The 24612-nt window shown below is 41.7% G+C and overlaps 3 protein-coding genes and 1 non-coding gene across 12 annotated transcripts; 3 read left to right on the top strand and 1 right to left on the bottom strand.

Moving 5' to 3' along the window:
• Positions 1 to 276: 276 nt before the first annotated feature.
• Positions 277 to 4786, bottom strand: cops6 (COP9 signalosome subunit 6). Its single transcript, XM_037077601.1, has 10 exons — positions 4590 to 4786; positions 3459 to 3584; positions 3246 to 3377; positions 2693 to 2781; positions 2518 to 2580; positions 2373 to 2420; positions 2143 to 2257; positions 1769 to 1861; positions 1436 to 1536; positions 277 to 736 (listed from the first exon to the last, which is right to left on the bottom strand). The coding sequence occupies exons 1-10, from the start codon at positions 4630 to 4632 to the stop codon at positions 596 to 598; spliced, it is 951 nt and encodes a 316-aa protein (XP_036933496.1). The 5' UTR covers positions 4633 to 4786; the 3' UTR covers positions 277 to 595.
• Positions 4787 to 4903: 117 nt separating this feature from the next.
• Positions 4904 to 8912, top strand: LOC119007742 (F-box/LRR-repeat protein 12-like). Of its 2 annotated transcripts, XR_005071221.1 has the most exons (4): positions 4917 to 5052; positions 5190 to 5265; positions 6397 to 8510; positions 8544 to 8912. XR_005071221.1 is itself a non-coding variant. In XM_037077600.1 (3 exons), exons 1-3 carry the CDS (start codon positions 4952 to 4954, stop codon positions 7495 to 7497), a joined length of 1278 nt encoding a protein of 425 aa, XP_036933495.1. In that variant the 5' UTR covers positions 4904 to 4951; the 3' UTR covers positions 7498 to 8912. The 2 variants fall into 2 exon arrangements, 1 of the variants encoding a protein (XP_036933495.1); XM_037077600.1 differs by having other exon boundaries at positions 4904 to 5052; positions 6397 to 8912.
• Positions 8913 to 9352: 440 nt separating this feature from the next.
• On the top strand, positions 9353 to 9434 carry trnal-aag. Its single transcript has one exon. It is a non-coding gene; the product is annotated as a tRNA-Leu (tRNA).
• A 551-nt stretch (positions 9435 to 9985) lies between these two features.
• bod1l1 (biorientation of chromosomes in cell division 1-like 1) lies at positions 9986 to 24034 on the top strand. 8 transcript variants are annotated; one of them, XM_037077215.1, is made up of 29 exons: positions 9986 to 10261; positions 11084 to 11208; positions 11317 to 11507; positions 11710 to 12198; positions 12314 to 12463; positions 12601 to 12761; positions 12871 to 12967; positions 13272 to 13398; positions 13494 to 13551; positions 13651 to 15478; positions 15567 to 15637; positions 15931 to 16063; positions 16185 to 16298; positions 16417 to 16445; positions 16547 to 16598; positions 16731 to 16795; positions 16920 to 17001; positions 17114 to 17172; positions 17255 to 17377; positions 17504 to 17654; positions 17777 to 17859; positions 18053 to 18179; positions 18567 to 18619; positions 18717 to 18795; positions 19034 to 19107; positions 19745 to 19856; positions 20063 to 20201; positions 20597 to 20668; positions 22131 to 24034. In XM_037077215.1, exons 1-29 carry the CDS (start codon positions 10145 to 10147, stop codon positions 22279 to 22281), a joined length of 5112 nt encoding a protein of 1703 aa, XP_036933110.1. In that variant the 5' UTR covers positions 9986 to 10144; the 3' UTR covers positions 22282 to 24034. The 8 variants fall into 8 exon arrangements, with proteins under 8 accessions (XP_036933110.1, XP_036933111.1, XP_036933109.1 ...); XM_037077216.1 differs by having other exon boundaries at positions 16544 to 16598; positions 16740 to 16795; XM_037077214.1 differs by having other exon boundaries at positions 16544 to 16598.
• Positions 24035 to 24612: the final 578 nt, after the last annotated feature.

Below are 24612 nucleotides of genomic sequence, written 5' to 3'. Positions count from 1 at the left end.
TTCCGCTGTACATTTAATACCTATAAAAATGCTGACTCCTGTTAGAACCCCCTCCGCTTTTCCTGCCTGTCTGTCTAAACCTTGAACAGCAGGAACGCGGCTTCAAAAGACAAGCTAACTGCAAACACTCCTGACAATAAAGCTGCAGCTCCGTCAGCTCCACACAACTGACTTTCATTTTTTTTTCCCAGCGCAGGTCTTATTTTTATGACGTGTGTGACGAATACTTACTGGAGTTTCTAAAACATTCAAGTTTCGGAAGAAGAGGAGTCAAAGTCCCATGAAAAAAATCAGCAGATCATTTATTACATACAGAAACATGAAACAATAAAACAAACGGGGTAAAATAATAGAACGTTCATGTACAGTGGATTCATTCTGTGCATATCCAAGAAAGAGCTTTTGTACATATCTCTTATTGATTGGTGTACTAAGTGCTTTTAGACACACTTGTGGTTGAAACAGGTTTGAAAAGCTACTGAATGTGTTTTTAGCTGACCAAAATACAAACTAACCAAAAATAAAACATAAACAGAAAAAAAAGGGGGGGGGACTGCAGTGCTCGTTCGTGACTCTGCTTCGGTTCACCGCCCGCTCAAAAGAAGAGTCCTCGCATCCTCCGGCCGATGCCCTGTCTGTCGTACAGGACGTTGAACTTGTTAATGAACTGGTTCATACTGTTGCAGGTCTTGGTGATGGTGCCTAAGTAGGCCATGAGGCCCACGTCATTACATTGCTGCGGGGAGAAAAATAGGCACAGTTATCAAAAGCAAAAGGTCGGTAATTCAGCACAGAGGGAGACGGACTGAGCTGAGGACTGTGATTATAACTGCAACAAAAGAATCTTTCATTCTTAGAAGTTTCTGTCTTTTATCCCATACTGGCTGCTCTCACTGGCATCCTGTCTGATTTACATTTGATTCTAAAATGTCCTCTTTTTCCCCTTTACTTTCCTCTTTTGTCTTTTGCCTTCTTGTTTTAACTTCTCCTCAGTCTGGACTTCTTTTCGTATCGCTACATTGTAAAGTTTTGATTCTGTTATATCCTGAGTTTTCTGCTTTTTCTTTTTCAGAGCAAACCCCTAAAAAATGTGCTACACAAATTAAGTTTCTCTTTCTCTTTCATTCCTTTCTTTCACAACACTGTAGCTCTGGCTGACATCTTTCTTCATTACAATAAACAGGTGCACTGAAGTTAATCACACACACACCGTTCATGCTCAATAGCGAATACAGAGTGTACAAATCAGTAGTGAAAAAAGTTTTGTAGTTTTTTCTGTTTTGTACAATAAAGCATTATGAAGAGCCTCATTTTTGTGATTTCTAAAACACAATTTTGAGAAAACATGGCTGAGCTCTCTGAAATATCCAAACAACAGACATTGTGCATTAGGGGTATAAAAACATTCTGAAGAAAAAAATAAAATCTTGCTTACATCATAGAAGTCAGTTTTGAATTTGATGGTGCTGAGCACTGGCAGTCTGTGGCACAGGGCGTTCGCTTCTCTTAGGATCTCATGGTTAAACGGCACCTCTCCTGTGGTGGCACACAGCAGAGAAAAAACAAGTTAAAGCAACAATAGTGAGGTACGATGATGCTGACAAGGCGGTATCAAACACAGGCTTATAATTATGGAGGTGCTGTCAAGGGGCCTCTCTCAATGGTGTAAAAGTGAAGGAAGGAAACATTAAAGAACAGCTGTTTTCCGGCCTTATTTTCACATTCTTCCCTCTCGCAGCCTCGTTAAAATGCCCCATCATATTCTCACCTGCTTCCACGGCTTTGACGTACTCTAGGATGATCTTCACCCGGCTGTGGAGCATCTTTATCGCACTGTGCTGGGCTATAAGGTGTTCAGCAACTAATGAGAAGACAGAGAGAACACTGGAGTTAAAACCTATTCAGACAGCTTTTATTTTTTAAAGATGTGTCACATTTACTCAGCTCACAGCACAGTCGTTTCCTCCATTTCTCTAGAGTTCAATCTAAATCTGAGGATAGAATTTAGCCTATGTACATATGCATGTGACATTTCTGCATTAAAATGTCAAAAACAACAAGAACTGTAAGATATTTTGTTGAGGTGTGTGCATGTAAACTCACTGTGATCAAACAGGAGAACATTACTTCAGCCTCTCATACCTGTTGAGTTTTCCCCGGTGCCGGTGGCCGTCATTCGAGCGACATGATCAACACCGATTCTCTCTGCTTCCTCTGTAGCCAGCGTGTACGTCAGCTCAGCAAACAACATGGTAGCCTAAATAATAACAAAATACATCCAAAATAGATAAATCTGAAACGATTCTCTGGGGGGAAGCGTGTTCACTGCTGAATGAAAAGGATGTATAAAAGATATGAAATATAAAGAGTACCTCGCCGTTGATGATGTCAATCACAGATTCATAAACACTAACAGGAAGCTGAAGGGAAAAAGGACACATTGTTTAAACCAGCTGTGTCTTAACACACCACTACAGCATTTTCTCATTCTTCAGGTGGAAACGAAGAAGAACTCACATCGGTGTGTTTGGTCATTGGGTTGAGCTTGAGAAAGAGAGGGCTCTCAATAATCTCACACACCTGGCAGACAAGACAGAAATAACGTGGATGAGTCAACCGATGTCAGTGACTCTGTGAGAAGTTAGGGATGTTCATCTTACTGTACACACTGCACCTTTTAACTTTTGCTTACCTGCTTGTGAATATGGATATCTGACTGGTCAGGTGGACCACCTGTGGTGTACCAGCCTAAAAACTCCATTTCTTTGAAGACTTGTTTGACTGAGAGACAAATAAATAAATAAATATTACAACACACAACTACAGCACACATCTGACAACAGGATAATCATTTATCAATAACTGAAACTAATGTTCTTATCTGTTGGTGTAGCATTTAGACACTGAAGAAATGTTGGGCAGGTTTGTTAAGCAAATAGTGACCTGCAGAATGATCAAACATTTGATTCATCAAAGCAACCAAAGAAGAATTCGGGTAAATCTCATCCATGTGAATATATTTAGGGAAATGATCTCACAGATGTTGGTTTAACCACTATAATTAATTAACTCACTTCCTGATACATAAGCCGGACAGGAGGCAATTAACATTCCTTCCATGTTATTACATAAACACAACTCTCCCAGGGAAACGCTGGCTGCACTGCATTCAATAAAAAATTGTCATAAAATGAAATGTCTAAAAAGAGCTGCATGCTCATCCTTTGTACATACAAACCACTTACACTGTTCCTCCTTAGTGTAGTAGTACTCCTTGTCAATATGCACTCGGTCATCTATGGTGTGAGACAGCAACTCAAAGGAGTTCATCACCTCGATGTTTCTCCCTTCTTGCTTCCCGATCAGAGCTCCAATCACTGAGCAGGAGAAAAGAAAAGGCAAATTAATAGTGTGCTTTGTTACACTTGATTAAAACTGTACACTGCTGTCATACACACCCTGCATCGGTCGTCCCTCTTGTGAGCGGATGCGTATCCAGTGGTCGGATATGTTGAGGATAACCAGAGGGTGTAAGGCCACGGAGACGCTCCCGGTGACCCCTGAGGCCATAACACTGGGGCTGGCTACAGTCACACAGACACAAAAACAAGAGGGGATTTAACACTACAGCAGATATAACAGCACTGAGACAAGATGCTGATTAACTGATCAGATGCTTGACCTAAAAAGTAACCCAAAAAATGAATCCCCTAATCAGCCTCTCTGTTATGGATCATGGTAAAGTAATGACTACGTATGAGTGTTGCCTTTGAAACAACAATAGAGCCAGAAGACTGACATTAGTTATTACCGATATATTATATCAGCAGAGAGATTGGTTTGTGTTATGAGGTTATGTTAAAATAGAAATGTTAGCCAAAATATGTTTCCCAAATTTTACATTTTATAGATAGGCCACAAAAATCCAACCCAACTCTCACTGAACTTGCAGCCACAAACATCTGATAATATGACAAATAGAGCAGTCAATGATTTGCACAAAGCCAACACCCTATAACTTGTTACCTATACTTCAACTAATAGTCAAACTAACAACATACCACCATTTTCCCTGAATCTCTTGCTGTATTTAGAGATCCCCATTAATATATCATTCTTGCTGAGAAAATGTATCTATAAAACAATCATCAGCACAATCCTTGATAAAGATATCGATTATAAACACAGTTAAATACAGAACGACAGTTAGGCCAATGTGTTGGTTCATCTGGACAGTTGACGTCCACGACCAGCGCTGATCTGAGGTCGGGTTGTTGTTACAGTCAGTGAGGTTTTTCCTTTAGCCTCCCTGTGCTGACAGATTTAGGTTTATGTTCCTGATGCAATCTCCAGTACGACAGAAAGCGGTTGGACTGCCTCAGACACACACAGTGATGAATATGTTGACAGCTTTACAGCAGAGCCTTGTACGTTAACCCTGTCAGCATGCAGGCCACCGGCCTCCTTTAACACCGCGAATTCAGTTCTCACGAACACTCACGACATTTACTTACAACACATGATACAACCTGCAGACAGTTTCATAGTGATTTCAGGCAGAAATCGTGTGATAAGTGAGTAATACTCGCCTGCCCCATCCACTTCCATTCCTCCACCATTGCTGGTCGCCATCTTGTCCGGTAAACCGCGCAGGCGCACTGGACTGATCAACTAACGGACGTTAGGTGGCAATATCGCTTCATCAAAATGTTTAAATAGCTCTACCGTTTATTTACCGTCATAAATTTGTGGTATTAACAGAAAACATCAGTGGTTTCAACCGAGACACGTCATGTTGAGAATAAAGAAGCATATTTGATTTGTTCGGGGAGTTCTGGCTCGGTCCTCCCGGCGGCGGGCCGCTGTTTCCCGGGGATTGCTGATGTGAACGCAACCTGTGTGCGTCGGGATATCAGTCCGTGTCCGAGGTTTAAAGAGTTTTGTTTACAAAATGGATGAATTTAAACCCTGTAATCTGGATTACTTTCCTGAAAACATTTTAATTGATGTGTTGTCGTATTTGAGCGTACGGGAGCTCGTCCGAGCCGGGAGGTAAGAGAAATGAAACTTTGCTGACAGTATTTGACCAGTTATTCGTCTTGTGCAACAAAAGTCAGTGCCTGCTCTTTCTTTATTGTGACTCATGTCACATGATTAAGTTATTTGTTGTATTTTTCGTTGTTTTGTAGAGTGTGTAAGAGATGGAAACGTCTTGTTAAAGACCAAAGACTGTGGAGAATTGTCGATCTGACTGCATGGAAAGGGGTAAGAGCGTTTCTGACTGTGTGGCTTTACCCTTCTTTTTTCAAATTGCCTTTTCATACAATGCAGTGTTCACTTCATCCACGATATTTTAAAATATCAATGTAATGTGACGTAATTGCTGTACAACGCGTACAAGTACTATGTCCCAATGACGCTTGTTTCAGTAGCAACAACTTTACCACTTCCTTTTCCGATACAGAAGACGAGCTGAGAGTCCACCATCTGCCTTTTAAAAACAAAAAACCCAATCAGTAATCTTTGTGTTAATTAGGAACTGGTGTTAAAAATGTCAGTGACAAAAAGTGCATAATACAATTTTTAAACAAAATACTACACTTTTGGCATTTGTAAGTAAGAAGCTGCTGCTGAAATTATCAATCTTGCCTCTTTTTTAATATATATTTATTTTTTGCCTTTTGAGACAAAGTTTGCCAACTTAAAGCTGCTGAGAGTGATATTTCTATTTCATAATATTTATTATTCTATTTCATAAGCTCTGTATTGCTGTGTTTGGTCAGTAACCCATGTCTCTTGTTCCTCTGCTAATGCAGTAAAAGAGAAAAGGACATTTCTGGTATCCCTGCACACTTTATCCAATCAGGACAGAGAGCTCCATAACAACGCGGCCCTGCTGCTATTTCTGAAGATCAACGCACTGCATTCCTGTGGTGATGTAGAGATGAGGGAGGGGATTTCTGTCTGCATAACGGAAAGGAAGTTGGCAAAAACAATGACAACACTTACAGCGACTTTTAAGTCCATCAAAAATTAGTCAATCTTAGATCAATAACCTGCACACAGAAATATTTCAGGGTTCTGTGGAGGTGTAGGGACCCACAGAGCTGTGACCACCTAGAAAAGCAGATGAAAGTCTTATATGTTGTCCAGCACCTTTGACTAAACATTTAGCGCTTATCATTATCCCCCTTGCACATGTTTTTAAATCTGCTGTTTATTATTTTTCATTTCTTATAAAATATTCTTATGAAATATGCTCTGTGGATGAAGTTGTTTGGTCTTAAATGTTATTACATATGAATTGTTTGTGCAATTATTGACAGAAACCATCTTTCTTCTGCCTCCCATCCCCGACCCTCAACCCTCACATGCCCACTGTCCACTGTGTGTTAGGTGACATCCCGCATACTTTGGCTCCTGCTGCGTCAGTACCTTGGTTGTGGACTAAGGTGCCTACGGTTGCGTGGTTTGCTGCTTTCTGCCCGAGGGGGCACCTTCCTCTCTGAGTCTTGGCTCAAATCCTTGTCCACTAAGTGCCCTCGCCTGACCAAGCTCTATCTTCTACATGCAGACTTGAGAGGCCTGCCCAGTTGCCATCTGCTACCTGCATCTTTGCAGGTGCTGGAGCTGCGTGGTTGTGAGCTGCCTCGAGAATTTTTCAATCAGGCTCCTACTTCCCAAGACAGAGCAGAAGCTACATCAAGCGTTGGTGCTCAGCAGCAAAAAAGGAATCAGAAAGGAAAAGGCCTTGCCTCTCCATCAGGGATTGGTATTGGTAGGTTAGTCCTTAACAATGTGCCCTCTTTCACGGACCAGCATCTGCAGAGTCTGACATCATGGGAGAGGCTCAGTCGGTTGGAGCTGCGCGACACCTTTCGTGTGACAGCCAACGGGCTCAGGAGCTGTGCCGCCAAGGACGGTGTCTGTGGTGTGGAAGGCCTTTCCAGGCTCAAGTTTCTAGAAATAGGCATCACTGGGCGGCAAGGTTACCAGTTACAGATGGCCTCCCTTGGTCTGGGGGCAGGATGGCTCGGACTGGAGGAGCTGAGTCTGGGTGGTAAAGAGGTGGGGCCCGGCCTGCTCTGTGCCAGCCGTCTGAAGGACCTGAAGTGTCTGTGCCTGTGGGCCTGTACGCTCAGCGAGATGCAGATAGTCCGGAGCTGCAGGATGCTCCGTGGGCTACGCAGGCTGGAGTTTTTGGATGTAATTTTCCAGCCTCGACAGTGTCCACCAGTAGTGGAAGGGGAGGGGGAGGGTGAGGGTGAAGGTGGTGGTGATGGTGATGTTGGTGGTGGTGATGGTGGTGATGGTGGTGATGCTGCCAGAGAAGAGCAGGACAACCAGGAAGCTGAAGGTGGAGATAACAGCAATGATGAAAACAAGCCGCTAGATATGAATGATCCCATTCCAAGTTTGCGTCGCTCACTTGCTGTCCTGCTGCCGTCCTGCACACTAGTTTTCACCAACTGCTCTGTTCAGATCAGTGCAGACTAGATGAGGTCTCCTCTACTAATGTATACAAGTGGCCCATCTGGATCACTGTCCTTCACACTGGCATCAGTGATTTTATCCATGGTTATGGATTCAATGAATGAACTTAGTTTTTATTATTGTGCCATGAATATAACTGTGCCCAGCCCACATGGGCTGCAAGATATCACAAACTCATTGTCAGCTCCAGTGTGCTGCTTATACGTTTTAAAATACAACTACAAAGAATCAACCAAATTCATCATGTTCATCATGTTCAAAACTTCAAGTCAACAAAATTTAAAAATCACTGGCCAAACATCTACTGAATAATACTGGAGAAACCTAACTAAATTGTCCATCCAGCCTTCTTTTCCAGGATTCTGAAACTATCTTCCTCCTGAAAATGTTGGAATCCGACAACCTCAGCATGCAGAGGAAGAACACCAGTTCTGTACCATGCAACTCAAAATCTTCGGCTTCCACATACGTAAAATATTAAATACAGTTCAGGGCCATACTTTTGTGCATACATCTATGCATACATACTGATATGTTTTTAGTTTTGATTTAGATGCAATATTTTTAAACCAGTTTCCTCAAACTTGAATAAAAGCTTACTTTTAATGGAGCTATATGTTGTGATATTGAACATTTTTAAGGAAAATCAACACAGACGTCTTTAAAATAACCAGACAACCATGCCGAACACCTGAAGGTGTTTCATTGCCCTGATCAAACGATCATCTTGCCACAAAGCAGTCTTGCTCTTTGATCGTCAGCGACTCATATTGAATTTAGAGATAACACATTATAAAAAAAAGTTTTGAACAGTCTGATGGTAAACATATTTAGAGCGTCTCACGGTATATATCATTTCATTGTCCAATCCTGCTGCTTGACTCTGTGTTTCGAGGTAAATCAGTGGGCAGTCTCACTTTCAAACCGATTGCTCACATGGAACCAAAACTCATTTTTTAGCAAAGTCTTTAAAAGTTACAATATAAAACAAAACATGGATTTGTCACAGCAAGATTGTAAAGACATAAGACTTATAAAGACATAAGCAGGTGTCATCTACTAACTGAAGCATACTGCTGGCAATGATCCACCTGTTTCCTGTTGCTTCTCTCCTTTTTTGACAATGTTTACATTCAGGAAACTATATCCGTTACAAGCAGGTGTTTGGTTTTGAAGAAGGAGCACAACACGTATTTAAACAAATCTTTATCGTGTCCCAATTGCTGGTTATTACACCATTTTTAGAATTAAGAAATGATCATTGTAAATGTAAATGTATTTTTATTGTGTTCATGAGAAAAACATGGAAGAACTGTGTCATAGACGTGAATTGCGTTGAATTTAAACCATTTTAATTTCACCTTCTTTAAAATGATAAATGAGCAATTGTTTTGAATAAATCTACATTGACTAAAGAATCTCTAAGTGTCATTTGTCTTTTCATTTTTGTGGTAACTTGCATCATTCTCGAGGAAAACCCAGGAAATCATCAACAACACCTGTTCTTCAAACAACTGAGCTGCAACCAAAAGGAAAGGAAACAGTCACTTAATCAAATAGCTCAACAAAAATGAATCACTGCCAATGTGGATGGTGAATTAATAGTAAGTCATATTTATTTAGGGAAAGACACAATACTTTCTCATGTTTCCAGCTTGTTTAAAGTGGTGTTAGCCTGCTTTACATTGTATAATTAAGGATAAGATGATGGATGATGTCTTTTGTATGGCATATATTTTATCTAGAGATAAGATGGTGTTTGTGGTAATAAACACGTTATTTATTTATTTATTTATTTATTTATTTATTTTTAACTAGGTAACAGTTAAAAATCTATTTGACGACCATTGTGTCTCACGGTAGCGTGGCCGAGCGGTCTAAGGCGCTGGATTAAGGCTCCAGTCTCTTCGGGGGCGTGGGTTCGAATCCCACCGCTGCCAGTAGCTTTTTATTTTTATTAAAAAAAAATCATTATTATCCACCTCAGCTCGCGGTCACATTTTATATGTTGTGACTGACGTGCATGTATGCTACCAAACATGCCAGTGTTCGGTATGATGACATTTATTGTCCGTGACAACATCTGCAGTCACTTTTAGCTACTTGTTACCAACCGCCTTGTACAAGACACGTGAGCGATTTATAATTCAATGGCACATTTTTTTAAAAAGATTATTTTATGTAGTAGAACAAAACGTGTCAATAACTTAAACTTGTGGTAACCACAAACTTCATTTCAGACTTTCGATCAAAAACCAATTCTGAAACGTAACCGGATGTGCAAGAATGGTAACTGATTTCCGGGTTTTAGGACTACAGACCACATCACCGTGTTGTTCACATAAATGACTTTTGTACTCGTTATAACCACTTATCCTTCAATACTCTACAGGTTTTTCCACACTGTATTTATTAATAATTGAACTCGACTTTTATTTTGGTATCGAAGCCCTCGCTTTTCAAAGCTCTTCCGGTTTACGGGCAGTTTTTTTTTTTCTTAGAACGAACTGTACTTCCGGGTAAAACCCGCCTCGAACTTCATAAACCATAACAGAAATCTTTTGCGTTCAGGGCGGATTTTACCGTAAGTGTTGTCACTATAAGCTTTTTTAATCAGCCGAATCAAAGTTTAGGCTAACTTCATCCCGACATGGCTGGTTTACCGCCCGGAGACCCGCAGCTGGTCTCTATGATCGTCAGTCATTTAAAAACACAAGGACTCTTCGACCAGTTCAGGAGGGACTGCCTGGCAGACGTCGATACAAAGGTAACGGATCAACACATCTTTTCGTGTGTTAAGCGGCTTTTACTATGTTCTTTTAAAATGATAGTGAAACATTAATGATTGAGTCTGTTTTAAGGAACATTTAAAGCAGTTGTCTGTTGTGCTGCCTCCCATCATAAACACGTCCTATAACGTTAACTCAGTCCATCAGTTGGCCAGAACATTATCTAATAGAGTAGCAGGATTGGGGTCAGTTTTATCTACCTTTTATCAGCCACTGATTTTCATTAATTTACTTTCATTTAAGTACATTTCAATAATCAACTTGGAGACTTGTTCAGGATGGAGCTTTATTGAGTCAGGATAGTTGTGTTTTTGACCTGTGATGATTTAATGATGAATGAAATGAAATAATCTGATTTCTCTCTGCTGACCTTACTAAAACAAGAGGCTGACCGTTTTATTATTTCAACAGCAGATATCGGCCTTTCACTGATATAACAGTATCATATATACTTCACTGTTTCAATGCACTGAAATCCTTTTTGATATTTAAGTTTATTGAAAAACTATAAAGTAGCTTTTTCACAAGTGTTTGACAACCATATTGGAGGATCCATTGCAGAGAAGATATATTCATGGATGTGTATATATTTATGTATATTTATACTTACATGGATAGCTCAGTGGGTAAGAACTCTGTGGTTTAGTACAGGAGATATGGGGTCTGAATCCTGGTCCGGGCGTGTCCAACAGGGGTTGTTCGTTGTTTGAAGTATTGTTATTCAATATTTTATGTTTTACAGTTATGGGCTGTGCATAATGGGATTAACAGGGATCATATTCTTGCTTTTTCTCATGCAGCCAGCTTACTTGAACCTGAAACAAAGAGTGGACAACTTTGTCTCTAATCACCTCTCCAACCACACATGGAGCCCTCACTTGAACAAGAACCAGCTGAGAAACAACATCAGGCAACTCGTGCTGCAGTAAGTGACAATGAAGCGATGTCTCATTTCCACCTGCCGTTCTTCATCTACACGTTGTGATGTTTTTATAACAATGTGCAAGAAGTTAAATGAAACTGTTCTTCCTAGATCCGGCATGCTGGAGCAGGGAGTGGACAGAATCGTGGCCCAGGTGGTGGATCCCAAAATCAACCATATCTTCAGGCCACAGGTGGAGAGGGTGGTCCGAGAGTTTCTGTCGCCCGGCAGCTGCTCAGAGGAGCCACCGGCCCCACCGCCTTTAATGGAGATCAAACCAGACAGCAGCGTTCTTGAGCAAGGTATCCACATTTTTTAAATCTTATTTTAATTATCATGCTTTCATTATACATTAAGGAACATTCCTGGACAATTAACCACACAACCACTATACAAAAACAGCACACATGTAGCCAGACAACAAATAATCAAATGACAAAATACAATGACATTCTCATCTCATCTCCTAAACATCTGGCTTTACACTCCACTACATCTTTACAGCCCCGTCTTCTGCTCCAGCCACCACGTCAGCCAGCGACGCCATGTCCATTCTGGATACCATAACATCTCTTAACCAGGAGGCCAGCGTCAGGGCCAGCTCAGCCACAGATAAAGGACGCAGAGGCCAAGCTTCAGATGAGCTCATGCAGCTGGTGGAGGAGGGCGAGCAGGACATGAGCATTGACGAGGAAGGAGACGGCCACTATGACGGGAGGACACTGGACGAGGCGGAGGAGCTGGCATCAGAGGTCCAGGCGTTAGAGGTGAAGACAGAGGACACTCAGGAGCAGGTGGACCTGGGGAGAGAGGGATTGATAGAGGAGGTGAAGATGGAGGAGGAGGAGTCGAGAGGCCAGGAGCTGACAGAGGAGGAGAAAGATAAAGGTGCTGCCAAAGCGACTGGAAAACCAACAGAGGAGAAGCAGGATGAGGATCAGCTGAAATCTACAAGTCAGGCCAAGCAGAAAGCCAGAGAGAGGATAAAGGAAGGTGAGCTGTTGTACACTCTGAATGTGTTTTTAGTCTGAGATGCTGATATATATATATTTTTTAATGGAGTAAAAGATTTATTCACTTTAAATATTGGTATGTCTTTTCCCCGCAGAATACTTTTTGGAGGACTCGGACCTGGACGGCCTGAGCGACATCACAGTGAGCTCCGTCCACACCAGCGACCTGTCGTCGTTCGAGGAAGAAAGTGAAGATGAGGAGCAGCCGTCTGATTCCTCTGAGGAGGGGGAGCTTCCACCAGATGGTCTCAACTTTTCATTCCTGTCTGACAAACACATTTTGAGCAGTTCACTGTTTTAAATCTGATCGCTTGTACCACAGATATTTAGTTTTGAGCTCACCTCACTGTGTTGGACCCTTTGTGTGTTTTTCTGTAACCAGATCAAGGTGAAGAAGCAGAAAAGACACAAGGCAGCGGCGAAGCAGGAGAGGAAGATCGTAAACCTCGCCGCAAGGCCTACGTTCACAAGCCCTTCCTCTACTCCCGTTACTACAGCGACTCGGACGACGAAGTCACAGTGGAGGAGCGTCGGAGATCTGCGGTAAGTTGTACAGCATGAACTTTAAAACTAAAAGTTTTTACGGTCCTTGTTTTTAATTCTTTGTTTCTGTCATCGCTCTCTCTTTCTGTCCTCAATGGTGTTCTTACAGGCAAAGGACAAAGAGGAAAGGCTGCTCAAGAGACAACAGAACAGAGAGCGGATGGAAGAAAAGCGTAAACAGAAAGCAGTGCAGGCTGAAGAACAAGGTATTTTTGGGTTCATCACAATTATTTAAGACCTTTATTATTTCTGTTGCAGTTGCTTGAGATTCTGCAGGACTTTTAGGTTGCATGGTATAAGCGCTGGAGGAATGTGTACTCATGTTAAAACTTAATTGAGTCTAAATGTTCTCTGCAAATGTGTTTCTGCTTTATGTCACAAAATGGAAATGTGTGTGATGTCCAGTTTCTTTAGTCATGCTGCCTGTCCTCATTGTTCCCATCTTGAAACTCTTAACTTGTCCCTTAACTTGTGACTGTAACCGTTTATCGAGCTTCGTTCCCGACACAGATCGTAAAAAGCAAAGGAGTGGGGACTCTGCCGGGCTGGAGGGCCCGAGAGCAAAAGAGGCTCGCAAAGAAAGGAAAGTTCTGGAGAAGAAAATGGCTCTCAACAGGAAGAGGAAGCTAGACTCAAGGTAGAGAACCGAACGGATGCTGCTAAATGAAACAATCAGATGTTTACATTTACACCGTGCTAAAACTAAATGCATTCCTCTATCTCATCCGTCAGGAAAGAGGGAGATGTTTCCAGCAAAAAGAGAGGAGATGCAGAAGGGTCCAAGAAAGCGGTATGTGTAGAACAGATTTCATTATAGTAAACAGGTTTGATCTTTGACTGTTGAGATGTAAAAAAAAGCACTTTTTGTGTTTTGTTGTTTGATAATTAGGAGGTAAAATCTACATCTTCAAAGACTCCACAGCCGAAACTAATCAGAAATCTGTCAGAATCTACATCGTCGGACGAGAGGCACAGGAGGATGAGTGGCAGCGTCTCAGAAGATTCCAGCGAAGCCAAAAAGCTGTGCGACAAAGGCAGAGCTCACTCCTTCTTCCTGGAGTTGGAACAAGGTTCCCAAGAGGCTCTTAAACAACGTTCAGTTGGGAAATTTGATAGGTTGTCCCGCAAAGAACTTCACTCTAAGGAACGCAAAGAGAAAGAGCGCAGCTTGTCAGATGAACACGCCAAACTCAAACAAAAGCAGGAGAAGAAGTCTGAACATCAGGCAGATGAATCTCAGCAGAAGGAAGGTGCTGCTGGCAAAGTGTTGTCTGAAGAGAAGAAGTTTAAGATTAAAAGCGAGAAGAAAACCACAAGAGAAGGAAAGCTGTCTGTGTCAGAGGCGCTGGCAGATGAAAGTCCTAAAGATGCTGCTGTCAAGAAGACGAAAGCACCGTCGCTAGAGGCTGTCAAAGCAGAGAAGGACAAAATTAGGGAGAAGGAGAAAGATAAGGAGAAGAGCAAAGAAAAGGAAAAGGTCAAAGGAGAGAAAAGTTCAGCTAAAGGTGACTTCAAACAGCTGCTTCGTCCTGATTCTGCCGGCTCCTCTGAGGATCGGTCTGACATGGAGCCTGGGATGGACGGCAGCAAGAAGAAAGATAAACACTCCAAGGAAGTCCTGAAGAGGTCCAAGAGCCACTCAGAGGACAGACCGGGAGACAAACCCAAATCTAAAACAGAGAGCAAAGACGGCGAGAAGGAAAAGATCAAAACAGATCAAGATGGCCAGAAATCAATAAAGTCCAGCTCTGAAACTGACAAAGATCCAAAAAGGGTCAAGCCAACAGAAAAAGGAAAAAGCGTGGACAAATCTAAAACAAAATCAAAAGAGGAAGCAAAGACTCTATTATCAAAGACGGATAAAGTTCAGAGTTCAGAGGTCAAAATCACAGGAGGTGCATCTGTCAGCAAACCAGAGGCAACGAAGGAGAAGAAGAAAGAGGGAAATGCAAAGGAGCAGCGGAAAGTCTCAGAGGAGCCTCTCCACGAGAAACCAGAAAACAAGAGTGCAAAGAAAAAACTGGAGAAGAAGGAGAAAGTCGCAGACAAGAGAGATGATAGTCAAGAAGAGAAGAAAGCACCTAAAGACGACAAACTGGAAAAGTCTGATAAATCTTCAAAGTCTTCGGTTTCCTCGCTGAGTCTCGATGCAGAGGAGCTGCCGAAGAAACGCGCTCTTTTCCAAGACACAAGCACCGACTCCGATCCCGTCACCACCACCGTCACCACCTCCTTCTCAGACGACACCTGCGACGCTTTGAGCGACATCACCCCCGAGCCACCTGAGGGTGAGACGGAGTCGCGGCTCAGTGAGATGCCAGCTGTGCCGGCCGAGGCCGACGCTCTGCTGACTCTCATGGACGTCTGCACCTCAGCAGAGGCGAGACTTCCGCCTGAGGGCAGTCGAGAGGACGTGGCGGCTGAGATGACTCTGCAGGATGCTGATATGAAGATGAAAGAAGCAGCTCTGACTCTGCTCTCCATGGATCCTGACAGCACAGTGTCCTCCAGTTTAATTTGCCAAGATACGAGGGAAGAGACTGAGGTGACTCAGACTGCGCCACAACCGACGGAAACCACTGCAGCTGAACAAGAAGAGCAACATCCTCCGATGGACGTACAAACAGCTGCTGAAACTGAGTTCACAGCCTCTGAGCCGTCACCAGTTACATCTCAGGAAACTGTTGAGCTTGTTGCTGAAAAAACAAACGAGACAGGTAAATAAAAACTGATGGCAAAGTGCATTGTTGGCTACTAAACATGTCAAAATGTCTCTGTAAATATGAGTGTGTGTCTCTGTTATAGACGTGACTGACAATTCAGAGAAGGAAATGGACGATGCAAGGGTTGAAATTTTGGAAACTCCGGCTTCACAGGTAAAGAATTTACAGTTATAGAATTAAATTCCAGTGTGAAGGATCAGGTGCAGATATGGAATACAGTATTAGTGTAGAAGTCCACCATGTTGCCCTGCCATGTTTTAAAGTAGCACAGAATGGACAACCACTGCTTCTAGAGAGCGTCTTTTATGTTTCTCGTGGTTGTAGCAGTCAGAGGATGTTGAGACGAGGGCTTTCAAAAGAGGGCAATAACTTTCCAGTGAATAGTGCGTGGATGGATCAAGATGAAAAAAATCTGCTATGGAAATTCATTCCTGTCTTCTACACAGGAGGGTGAGACTGCCTCAGATGAAGTTCAGGCTCCTGTAAATGAAGATGAAGCCAGACGTACAGAAGTCGCTCCTGAAACGGAGCCTGATGAAATAACAGCAGCAGAACCAACAGCAGGAACTAGTAAAGAAGGTACGATTTCTTCTATCTCCTATTTTAACTGAAAATCAAACTGTATTTCTTGTGTTTTTACAAGTAGAGTAATTTTATTTTGTGATTTTTGATGAAGGGTTTTTTCTCTACAATATTTCAGCTGCTGATGAAGTCGTGTGTGAACCAGAGGAAGTCAGAGCAGCTGCAGAGGAAAACGCAGCCTCAGCTGTTTCTGATGCCACTGAACAAGTCTCAGAAATGTCCAGTGAACAAGGTGAGTGCTTGAAAACGCGCAACGTAACTCAGACTTAAAGAACAAGATGTTTTTTTCTCTTCTTGTGCTGATTATTGACCTTAACAAGTTATTGTTACTGTAGAACAAACCGAGCCAGATGTTGAAGACACAAAGTCAAGCCCCAAGGTGAGAAACCAATCATGTGCTGGTTCACACATTTTACAGTCTTTATTTCTTTAAGATTTCATGTGAGTCTAAAACTAAGAGTCATCTTTCTTAAACAGCAGACAGAAGACGAGGTGGCTGAGGACAACCAGGCCTCGATGGAAGTAGATAATAGTGAGTCTTCTCTCTTTATTTCATTAAAATCTCTCTAAATACTGTTATTGTATCTGATGGATATTTAAGTATATTCATAAAAAGCTGTAAAATAGAATTCCACATTTTAATAGAGCCTCTTTTTGACCCGAGGTGAAGCAGAGAGTAAAACGATGGAAGAAAAAAATGTTGCAGAAGAGACGACGGATCCACAAACTGTAAGAGTCACTTACACTTTGTTTACATGTAACATTTGCACCCATTGTTATAATTACTATTATTATTGTTATTGCTCTAATTCATTTTGTTGATCTGTGTCTCCTTTTCATAAATGATGTTTAGGTGGAACACAGTGTGCTGGAGAAAACTGAGGAGGTGAAGGAAAGTGAACCTGACAGTCAGTTCAAACTTGTCAAACAAATCAGTGAGTCATGTGACTTTTAAAAAAAAAGCTGATTAATACGGATTTTCATCTCATGTCTCTTCTTATTCCTCCAATCTCTCTCAGTCATCACTATTGGTTTTGTGTTTTCCAGGTAACGTCTCCAGCACAGACAGCCAGGAAGATGAGAAGGGATCGGACATGTCAGAGAAGGTTTGTTTGAATTCACGTATGCAGCAAATGCAGGTTAGTAGAGCGCCGCCTGCTCTCTGTGCTGACGCTCTGTGTTGTGCAGGACGAGAAGACGGAAGGAAGAGGAAGACGTAAACGAAAGCTGTCCACTCACAAAGTCGCAGCAGTGAAAGAATCTGGTGACGAGAAGGAAGAAATGGAAAGCAAAGAGCAGCCATCAGCTGAGGTAAATACAACCATGATCACCTTTTATCAGAATAAAATCATATCTTCAAGTTCATAAACAAACAGTGGAGAAGCAACAGTTCTTACTCACGATTTTGACTGTTCTGGTTTTTTTTTTGTTCTTCAGGAAACGGATCAGGAGAAGGTGGTGGCAGTCAGGACACCACGTCGGGGTCGATCATCCAGAACCAGCGAGGAGTCGGAGAAGGAACCCGAGAAACAGGAGGAGACTCCGAGTCGTGGAGGAAGACGACCGGGAGCCAAAGGAGCCGCTGCCGGTAAGTCTGAAACACAAATTATGTGCTTTATTATTCAGAAATATTGAAGTATACTATACTCCTCCTCTCTCTAATCCAGGGTGTCGTGTTCTGACTTTTCTGTGATGTTGCTCTTATTTTAGCCTCAGATGACCAGAAGAAGGATGAGAATAAAGACGAGGAGAACGCAGAAACGTCACCACAGAAACCAGCTGAGAGTGAAGAGGTACAGTAACATGCAACATGAACATCACCGCTCTCTAGTTCATCAAATGAGTTCCCAGTGAATAGAAAATAATTTAAAAAGAAAAGAAAAACTTGGATTAGCTTGCATGATGTGCCAGAGGACGTAAGCATTGATGGCATTTCACTGCACCTTATCTTTCATAGTGTGTTCACAACATTTTTCCAATCTTTAGACGACTGAAGAGGAAAGTGTGCCAAAGAAAACTGGACGGCGAGGAAGTCAAGTGAGTCTGACGTCTCCTGTTCCAGAGGACACCGAAGCTGCAGGAAGCTCCGACTCCAAAGAGACCAGTGACACACGTATGTCTGTTATTTTATTCAGGTCAAATATATTTAATAATCTTGGATTGTTGTTTAACTGATAGAAGAAACTGTGTGTGATTTCCTGGATTAAGCACAAAATAAATGTTGAATAAAGTTAGTTGAACTACATGGCGAGGTGACGCTACATGTCTGCCAGAACATTAACAACTGAACGAATAAGTGAGCCAAACCTCAACGATTAGTGCAAAGTTGTGAGTTAAACCAGTTCGTATTTTGCTGTCATCACAGTCAACAAGCTGTAAAATGGTACGAATGAGTAATGTGGAAAACTATGGTTGACGTGAGGGAAGGCGTGCAGCTTTTCTACGGGTTGAATTTGACCAAATGTAAAAAAAGATGATGACACTGAACATTTCATACCAGGTACACCAGCAGTGAAGAGGAAGAGGTCAGAGGAGACGGAGGAAGCTGTGGAGGTGAGATCTGTCGTCGTGGTGGATTAAAGGATTCTTCAATCTGTGTTCACTTCCCTGGTTAAGTGTCTTCATGTGTATTCAAATTGTAATTCTGCAGGAAACCCAGACTGAAGAGGAAGTAGAGAAGGTCAGCAGTCAACAGGAAGAAAGTGAGCAGCAGCCTGAAAAAGATAGTGGTAAGATCACACACACAGACACACACACACACACACACACACACACACACACACACACACACACACACACTTTTCCTCAAATTAAACTACAATTTATACCACAATTATAGCAAATATTGTTCCATACTGTGTCCAGAAACACAAAACTTACAACCTGAATGTTAACTGTAGAGACGATAGATCACATAATGTGGTTAGTTTGATCATTATAGTTTCTGTACGTTTGTCTGTTTTCCAGCTTGTTCCCCTTCAGTGAGTCGAGCAGAGGAAGAAGTCAAAGAGGAAATCAGCAGCGAGAAGAGAACAGATGAGGTTTGTAGTCAGTAAAATTTGATTTAGTCTCTATTGTGTGTGTGTGTGAGGACTTGATCATGTTTTATACCTGCAGTGCAGAACTTTTGTCTCCCTCTTGTGGCAGAGAGAGTAACGACACCAACACTGCTGAGACGCTTCTGACCTCAGAGGCTCTGCAGTACATTTATCTGCTGAAGCCAACTCCACGCTACAGTTGTGTCCTTCTACTTTGTTGGTGTGACTCCAGACTCCAGATTTATAAAACTCTGTAGTACTGTTATACTGAGATATTTATCTGGCTCTGATGGACTTAATCAGGGTTGTCTGAACCATTTGGGAAGGGCTTAAATGTGACAGATATTCATCTATATGTTAAACTCCAGCGGTGCAGGTTTAAGTTTTTCCTTTAAATTTGGGAGGTTATGTTTCAGCTTGTGTCCGTCAGTGTTTGTCAGCAGAATTACAACAAAAATCCTGAACGAATATTCAAGAAACTTGGATGGAGGTTGGATCTCGGCCTAGAATAAACCCCATTAACTTACAGTGTTTTTATATATCCTGACTATGTTTAACATTGGCAGAGGTATGCGCTCTACATTCTTGTCTGAGATATCAGCAGGTGTAGTGTTTTAACTCTTTGTTCAAATGTCTCCAGGTTGAGGAGGAGCAAACCCAAGAGGACCAAGAGACGACTCCAAAGAGAGCCGGTCGGAGGGGACGACCACCGAAGGCAGCAGCAGCAGCAGCAGCAGCCACAGACGATCCAGGTGAGGAGATTTAAAACTTGATGTAAAGTAGAGGTTGGTCCTCACAGAATGTCTCGCAACAGCTTCAGGAGCGGCTCAGTGGATGGAAGAGGACAAATATGAACACTAGTTATTAAATGGAGCTCACATAAAAAGGGATACAAACTGAAAGAGTTTAGTTCACATCACATTCTCTGCACCTGTGGCCTTTTTCGTTTCTCCCAAAGACAAAAAGCCTGAAGAAAAAGACAGCGAGCAGCAGAACGATGAAGAGGAGGAGGAGGATGATGCTGAGAGAGAGGGGGAGGAGAAAGGAACTGCAACCAGAGCGACCACACGCTCTGCATCTCGCCTGGAGGCTGAAAGGTAGTTTAACAACCAAGTGACCACAAAAATATGTAACAGGTGATGTATTAATGAATAACAATCCAGTAGGAGGAGCCATCATTCAAACTTTATAATAAATAACACAGTTCCAATAAACATTTTCAGTAAAAACCTGCGGTAAAGCAAGTAATTCGGATTTAATTAGATCACCTAAATCTTGCCTGATTCCAGACGTGTCTCCAGAACAGCTGCAGATAAATTCAGAGCGTCTTTCAGCAGCGAACTCATCAGTGCAGCTCTGAGACGCCGTCAGTGATTTCATGTTTGCCCTCCAGCAGTCCTCATCGCTGTCACATCCTATTAAACCAAAGCAGGGGAAGATTTAGCGCTAAAGCAACAACTGTTGTTTCATATTTGTTTTTATTGCTCCTCAGAAACAAGCCAAGTAAACCATCCACCCGGGCAAGTCGACAGAACGGTAAAGAGGAGACCGCAGCTGGCACACGGTGAGTTTGTCTCATTGAGGTTCAGCAGCAGCGACGAGCTTAAAGGGGAATCCGACCAACACCGGCTGCTCGGTCGCTGCTCCGTGAAAGAGAACATTTTACCAAACGCTTTTCCCGGAATTTCAAAATGTTTTTGAGGTATTAACTCCAAAAATAAAAACAAGAAATCTTTTTTGCATGGCCTAACCTGTTCGTGCACCGCAGGTACAAGATCACTGTTGACAACCTGTGAATAATTTGATTTGATCATTTAATATCTTTATTTTAGACTTTGTGTTCACCTTGTACACTTCTGACTGCAAACTATACGCACAAGTCTTTACTTGAGTCAATGTAAACTTCAGGCTGTTGAAGGTCTTGACGTACAGTTTTAAGGTAATTGTACTTTAGTTTTTTCTTTCTTTTGTTTAATGTTGATACTTCCGCTCTTGTACAGTTCGGAGGCAAATATTGTACTTGTACTATGTTGTTACATTTATTTGATGATTCATTAAAGTCAAAGCAGAACATTTTATCATATATGTATAAAATAATCAGTTTATCTTATCAGCAATCAGAAATAAAAATTCTGATTCTGATCATCAAAAAAGTGTTTAATATCAGCAATCAGCCAATAATTTGTTCGACCCCATATATAATACACAGAATATATGTGCATGTAAAAATATATATTTATTTATTAGTATGACAATTAATGCATCAAAAATAAACATTATAAATAATGTTTATTTTTTCTTAAAGTAACAAATTGATAATTGCGTTTTAATTTCATTTTGTGTTTTCTGCGTTTTTATTAATTCCCCCTTTTTTTACTTTGACATCTAATTTTTCAATCGTATTTATAATTTTTTTTATTATTATTTATTAACATATTTATTTCTGTATTATTTTCCCTTCACATTTTCCAAAAAAATACATAACTGCAAAACATATAATACAACTTTTAAATACAATTTATAAAGATGTAATTTTTCTGTAACCTGTTATTGTTTATAATGTTAAATGTATTTTTTCTGATTTCTTCACCCACCTGCCAACCAGAATACCAAACCACTTCTTTTATATTTAATGATTAACGATTTTTCCCTCCGTCTGCAGATGTTTGGAATCATACGTGTGATAAATATATTTGGGATTTTTCTCTTGTTTTTTTTTGAGGTTTCGCTTCTTTTAATTCGGCCCGTTTTTAGCTGAAGCAGATTTTCAACATAAATGTTTGTTTATTTTGTTTTTGCACTCGAGTTCCAACGTTAACATTACAAACATCTTCGGGGAGTCTTGTTAGAAATCCATCTTCTCTCGGTCACACCGGGCTCCACTCTGTGCACTTACATGTAATAAATGAGTGCTGGTTATTGCAGCACTTCTCATGAATAACTCTTGAATTAACAGAGACTGTTTTTACCAAACACGACACTTTAGACAAACGCACTGACACTCGCTCCTTGTTTCCCTCCTGCAGTGGGACGAGGGGCCAGGCGGCGGCGGCGGCGGCAGCAGCAGCAGCAGCGGTGGCGAAGGGGGGCCGTAAACGGGAGGCCAGCCCCCCTGCGGTGCGAACGCGGGGAGGACAGAAATCGGAGGAGCCCCCTTCCAAGAGAGCCAAACGCTGAAACCTCTGGCGGCTGGCGGACTGGTTCGCCCCTGCAGCGTTTTCTCTGCACTCCGTGTCCAAGTCAGTCCTGTTGTCGGGGGTCAGAGAGGCTCTCCGGTCAGTCCGCACGTGAGCCTGTTTCTGCTCCACCGACTGTAGATATTAAAAAAAAAAAAAAAGCTCTGGATAGTATTATTCACTTAGCTCTGATAGCTGAGTGTAAACCTGCGGATCTGTGCAGGAATCCCCCCACAGAATACTTTCTACCGCGCTACGCCCATATGGTTTGGATCAGACTTCATCATTCCTGCGTTTGTTCACTAATGCCCAGCGAACCGGAGTGTTTCAGGCCCATCAGAGGCCTTAATGTGCAGACGAGTCGTGCTTCGAGATAAAGAGGATGAATCCAAACTCGGCCTGAGACTGTCAAACCTAGAAATGTCAATCTGTGAATCCAAACACTTGTACATAGAAGAAGCACTGTGAAGTGTTCATTGTGAATTTTATTCATTCTGTGAATGACAGGAGGAGTTTTTCACTGTTTTTTTAAGTTAGTTTTTATAAATATTCAGAGCGTTTGGGAAGTTTGGGGGTATTTTTTGATTGAAGTAACGTCAGTATTACTCAAACACAAGATAAACAGTCCATGAACAACACAAAGGAAATGTTTCTTACTGTCTCAATAGATGTAATCTAGTTATTTTTGTTGTTTTTTCAGAGTTAACTGTGTAACATCAGAGGGCTGCAGGGATGTCGGATTTTTGTAGGTCAACAAGGAAGTTTGTGTCAGTTTGGTTCCCTCGACAAAACGCCTGTGGGATTTTTTTTTTCATTGGAATTTGTGGCAAACAGATGTGTGATACCTCGATGTTTTGTTCAGCACGATGATCCATTAAAGCATTAATGCTTTCGCCAGAAGTCAAAATCTGATGTGAGGCTGTAAACAAACTACAGCGCAGTCACTGCTGACAAGTGTCTTACTACAACACTTTACAATGAATGGATAAATCTGTAAGTTGTGAAGTTAAAGCTGGAATACTTTACATTTAAAGACGGACTCATGAGTAGATGAGTTTCTGTGTTCAGTGAGTTAAATGTCCCCCGACAGCTTCTGTTGTCTCATTTAGCCGCCAGCAACCACTGTTTTTAAAACAAGTAAAAACGTTAATCGAGGGGGATTTACTGACACATTTTGTGTTTCAGAACAAAACGTGAAAATCTCTTAAAGGTCGGGAAGGAGATTCTGCAGAAGGATGATTGTTTGTTGACTCTCTTTCCCAGATTGTCAAATAAAGACGCTTTCGGTCTGAATTTTGGGCCGAATACGGACTCAACGGTACATCGAACGATCTTCTCTCGTTCTCTACACAATCGCCTCCCGTACCTTTTTTAAAGCTCTTTTTAAATTCTCTCAAGCAAAGATTTTATTTCAGGCATTTAACAGAAAATATCCATTCAGAGTTTAGGGAACCAGAAGTGTAAACTCATTCCTGCAGCACTCCATGTGTCAGTGTTAAATGTCTTTCCTACCTGTAAATTTAGTTTGTTTCTTAAATGTAAGAAATGCTGAAATGTTGTTTCCCTTTTTTTTTAATCGTTCTTATTATCAGAACTTGTTTGTTCTCTTTCAACACATGTTGCTGCATCACTAACAACAAATGAAGCCGCTGCAAATTGACCTTTTTATTTTCAGCGTTTTTCATTTCGAGGCTCACATTTGACTAATGTTCACCTAAAAACCCAGCAGAATACACAGATTTCTTATTAATTGACCCCTATTATGTCTCCAGCGTTATCTTCCGTGTTTCCTAAATGGATGTGCTGTCTGTAAACGGTGTAAATAGCCGGAGACGTCAACCAATCACCTGTGAGCGGAGAAGAGGAGAGGACATTCCTGCCTGCTAATGGGGGATAAAACTGACAAACTCAGAATGAAATATTCCACCATCATTAACACGTTAGGAGGCTTTAATCGCTGCACCTGAACCTACTGGATCCAAACTGTGCAGAGGGAGGTAACGGAAAGCCCGAGTTCTCCCCGACGAAGTTTCCAGCCATTCCTGCGGATTTCTAAATTTGATTCCTTAAAGGTGTACCTCTCAGGTATTTCCTGGCGCTTGCAATCCAAGCCTTTAAAATATTAGCCCGACAGCTCCAATTTAAAGGTTTGGATCGGCTTTCATTCAGCCGACCGGGCCTGGCAGACGAACAGCGCTCCTTTCACTCACCGATGCCACTGGAGCCACTTGAGACGTCATTTTTATTATAGTCGTTCGCATTGTAGTCCAAAATGATTTTTGAATTTGCCAGGCAGGTTTCTACCGCTGAGTATCAGCAGTTTGAGACACAT

This window comes from Acanthopagrus latus, chromosome 18, assembly GCF_904848185.1.
Source record: "Acanthopagrus latus isolate v.2019 chromosome 18, fAcaLat1.1, whole genome shotgun sequence".
NCBI lineage: Eukaryota > Metazoa > Chordata > Actinopteri > Spariformes > Sparidae > Acanthopagrus > Acanthopagrus latus.
This window is presented reverse-complemented; position numbering and strand designations above follow the sequence as displayed.

Coding starts and splice junctions, on each gene's coding strand:
- LOC119007742 (XM_037077600.1), top strand. CDS start 4,952: ATGGATGAATTTAAACCCTGTAATCTGGATTACTTTCCTGAAAACATT. Junction 5,053..5,189: donor GAGCTCGTCCGAGCCGGGAG/GTAAGAGAAATG, acceptor GTTGTTTTGTAG/AGTGTGTAAGAGATGGAAAC. Junction 5,266..6,396: donor ATCTGACTGCATGGAAAGGG/GTAAGAGCGTTT, acceptor ACTGTGTGTTAG/GTGACATCCCGCATACTTTG.
- cops6 (XM_037077601.1), bottom strand. CDS start 4,632: ATGGCGACCAGCAATGGTGGAGGAATGGAAGTGGATGGGGCAG. Junction 2,258..2,372: donor TTGACATCATCAACGGCGAG/GTACTCTTTATA, acceptor GTTATTATTTAG/GCTACCATGTTGTTTGCTGA. Junction 1,862..2,142: donor CACCGGGGAAAACTCAACAG/GTATGAGAGGCT, acceptor TCTTCTCATTAG/TTGCTGAACACCTTATAGCC.
- bod1l1 (XM_037077209.1), top strand. CDS start 10,145: ATGGCTGGTTTACCGCCCGGAGACCCGCAGCTGGTCTCTATGATCGTC. Junction 16,064..16,184: donor AGCAGGAACTAGTAAAGAAG/GTACGATTTCTT, acceptor ACAATATTTCAG/CTGCTGATGAAGTCGTGTGT. Junction 19,857..20,062: donor AGCAGCCACAGACGATCCAG/GTGAGGAGATTT, acceptor TTTCTCCCAAAG/ACAAAAAGCCTGAAGAAAAA.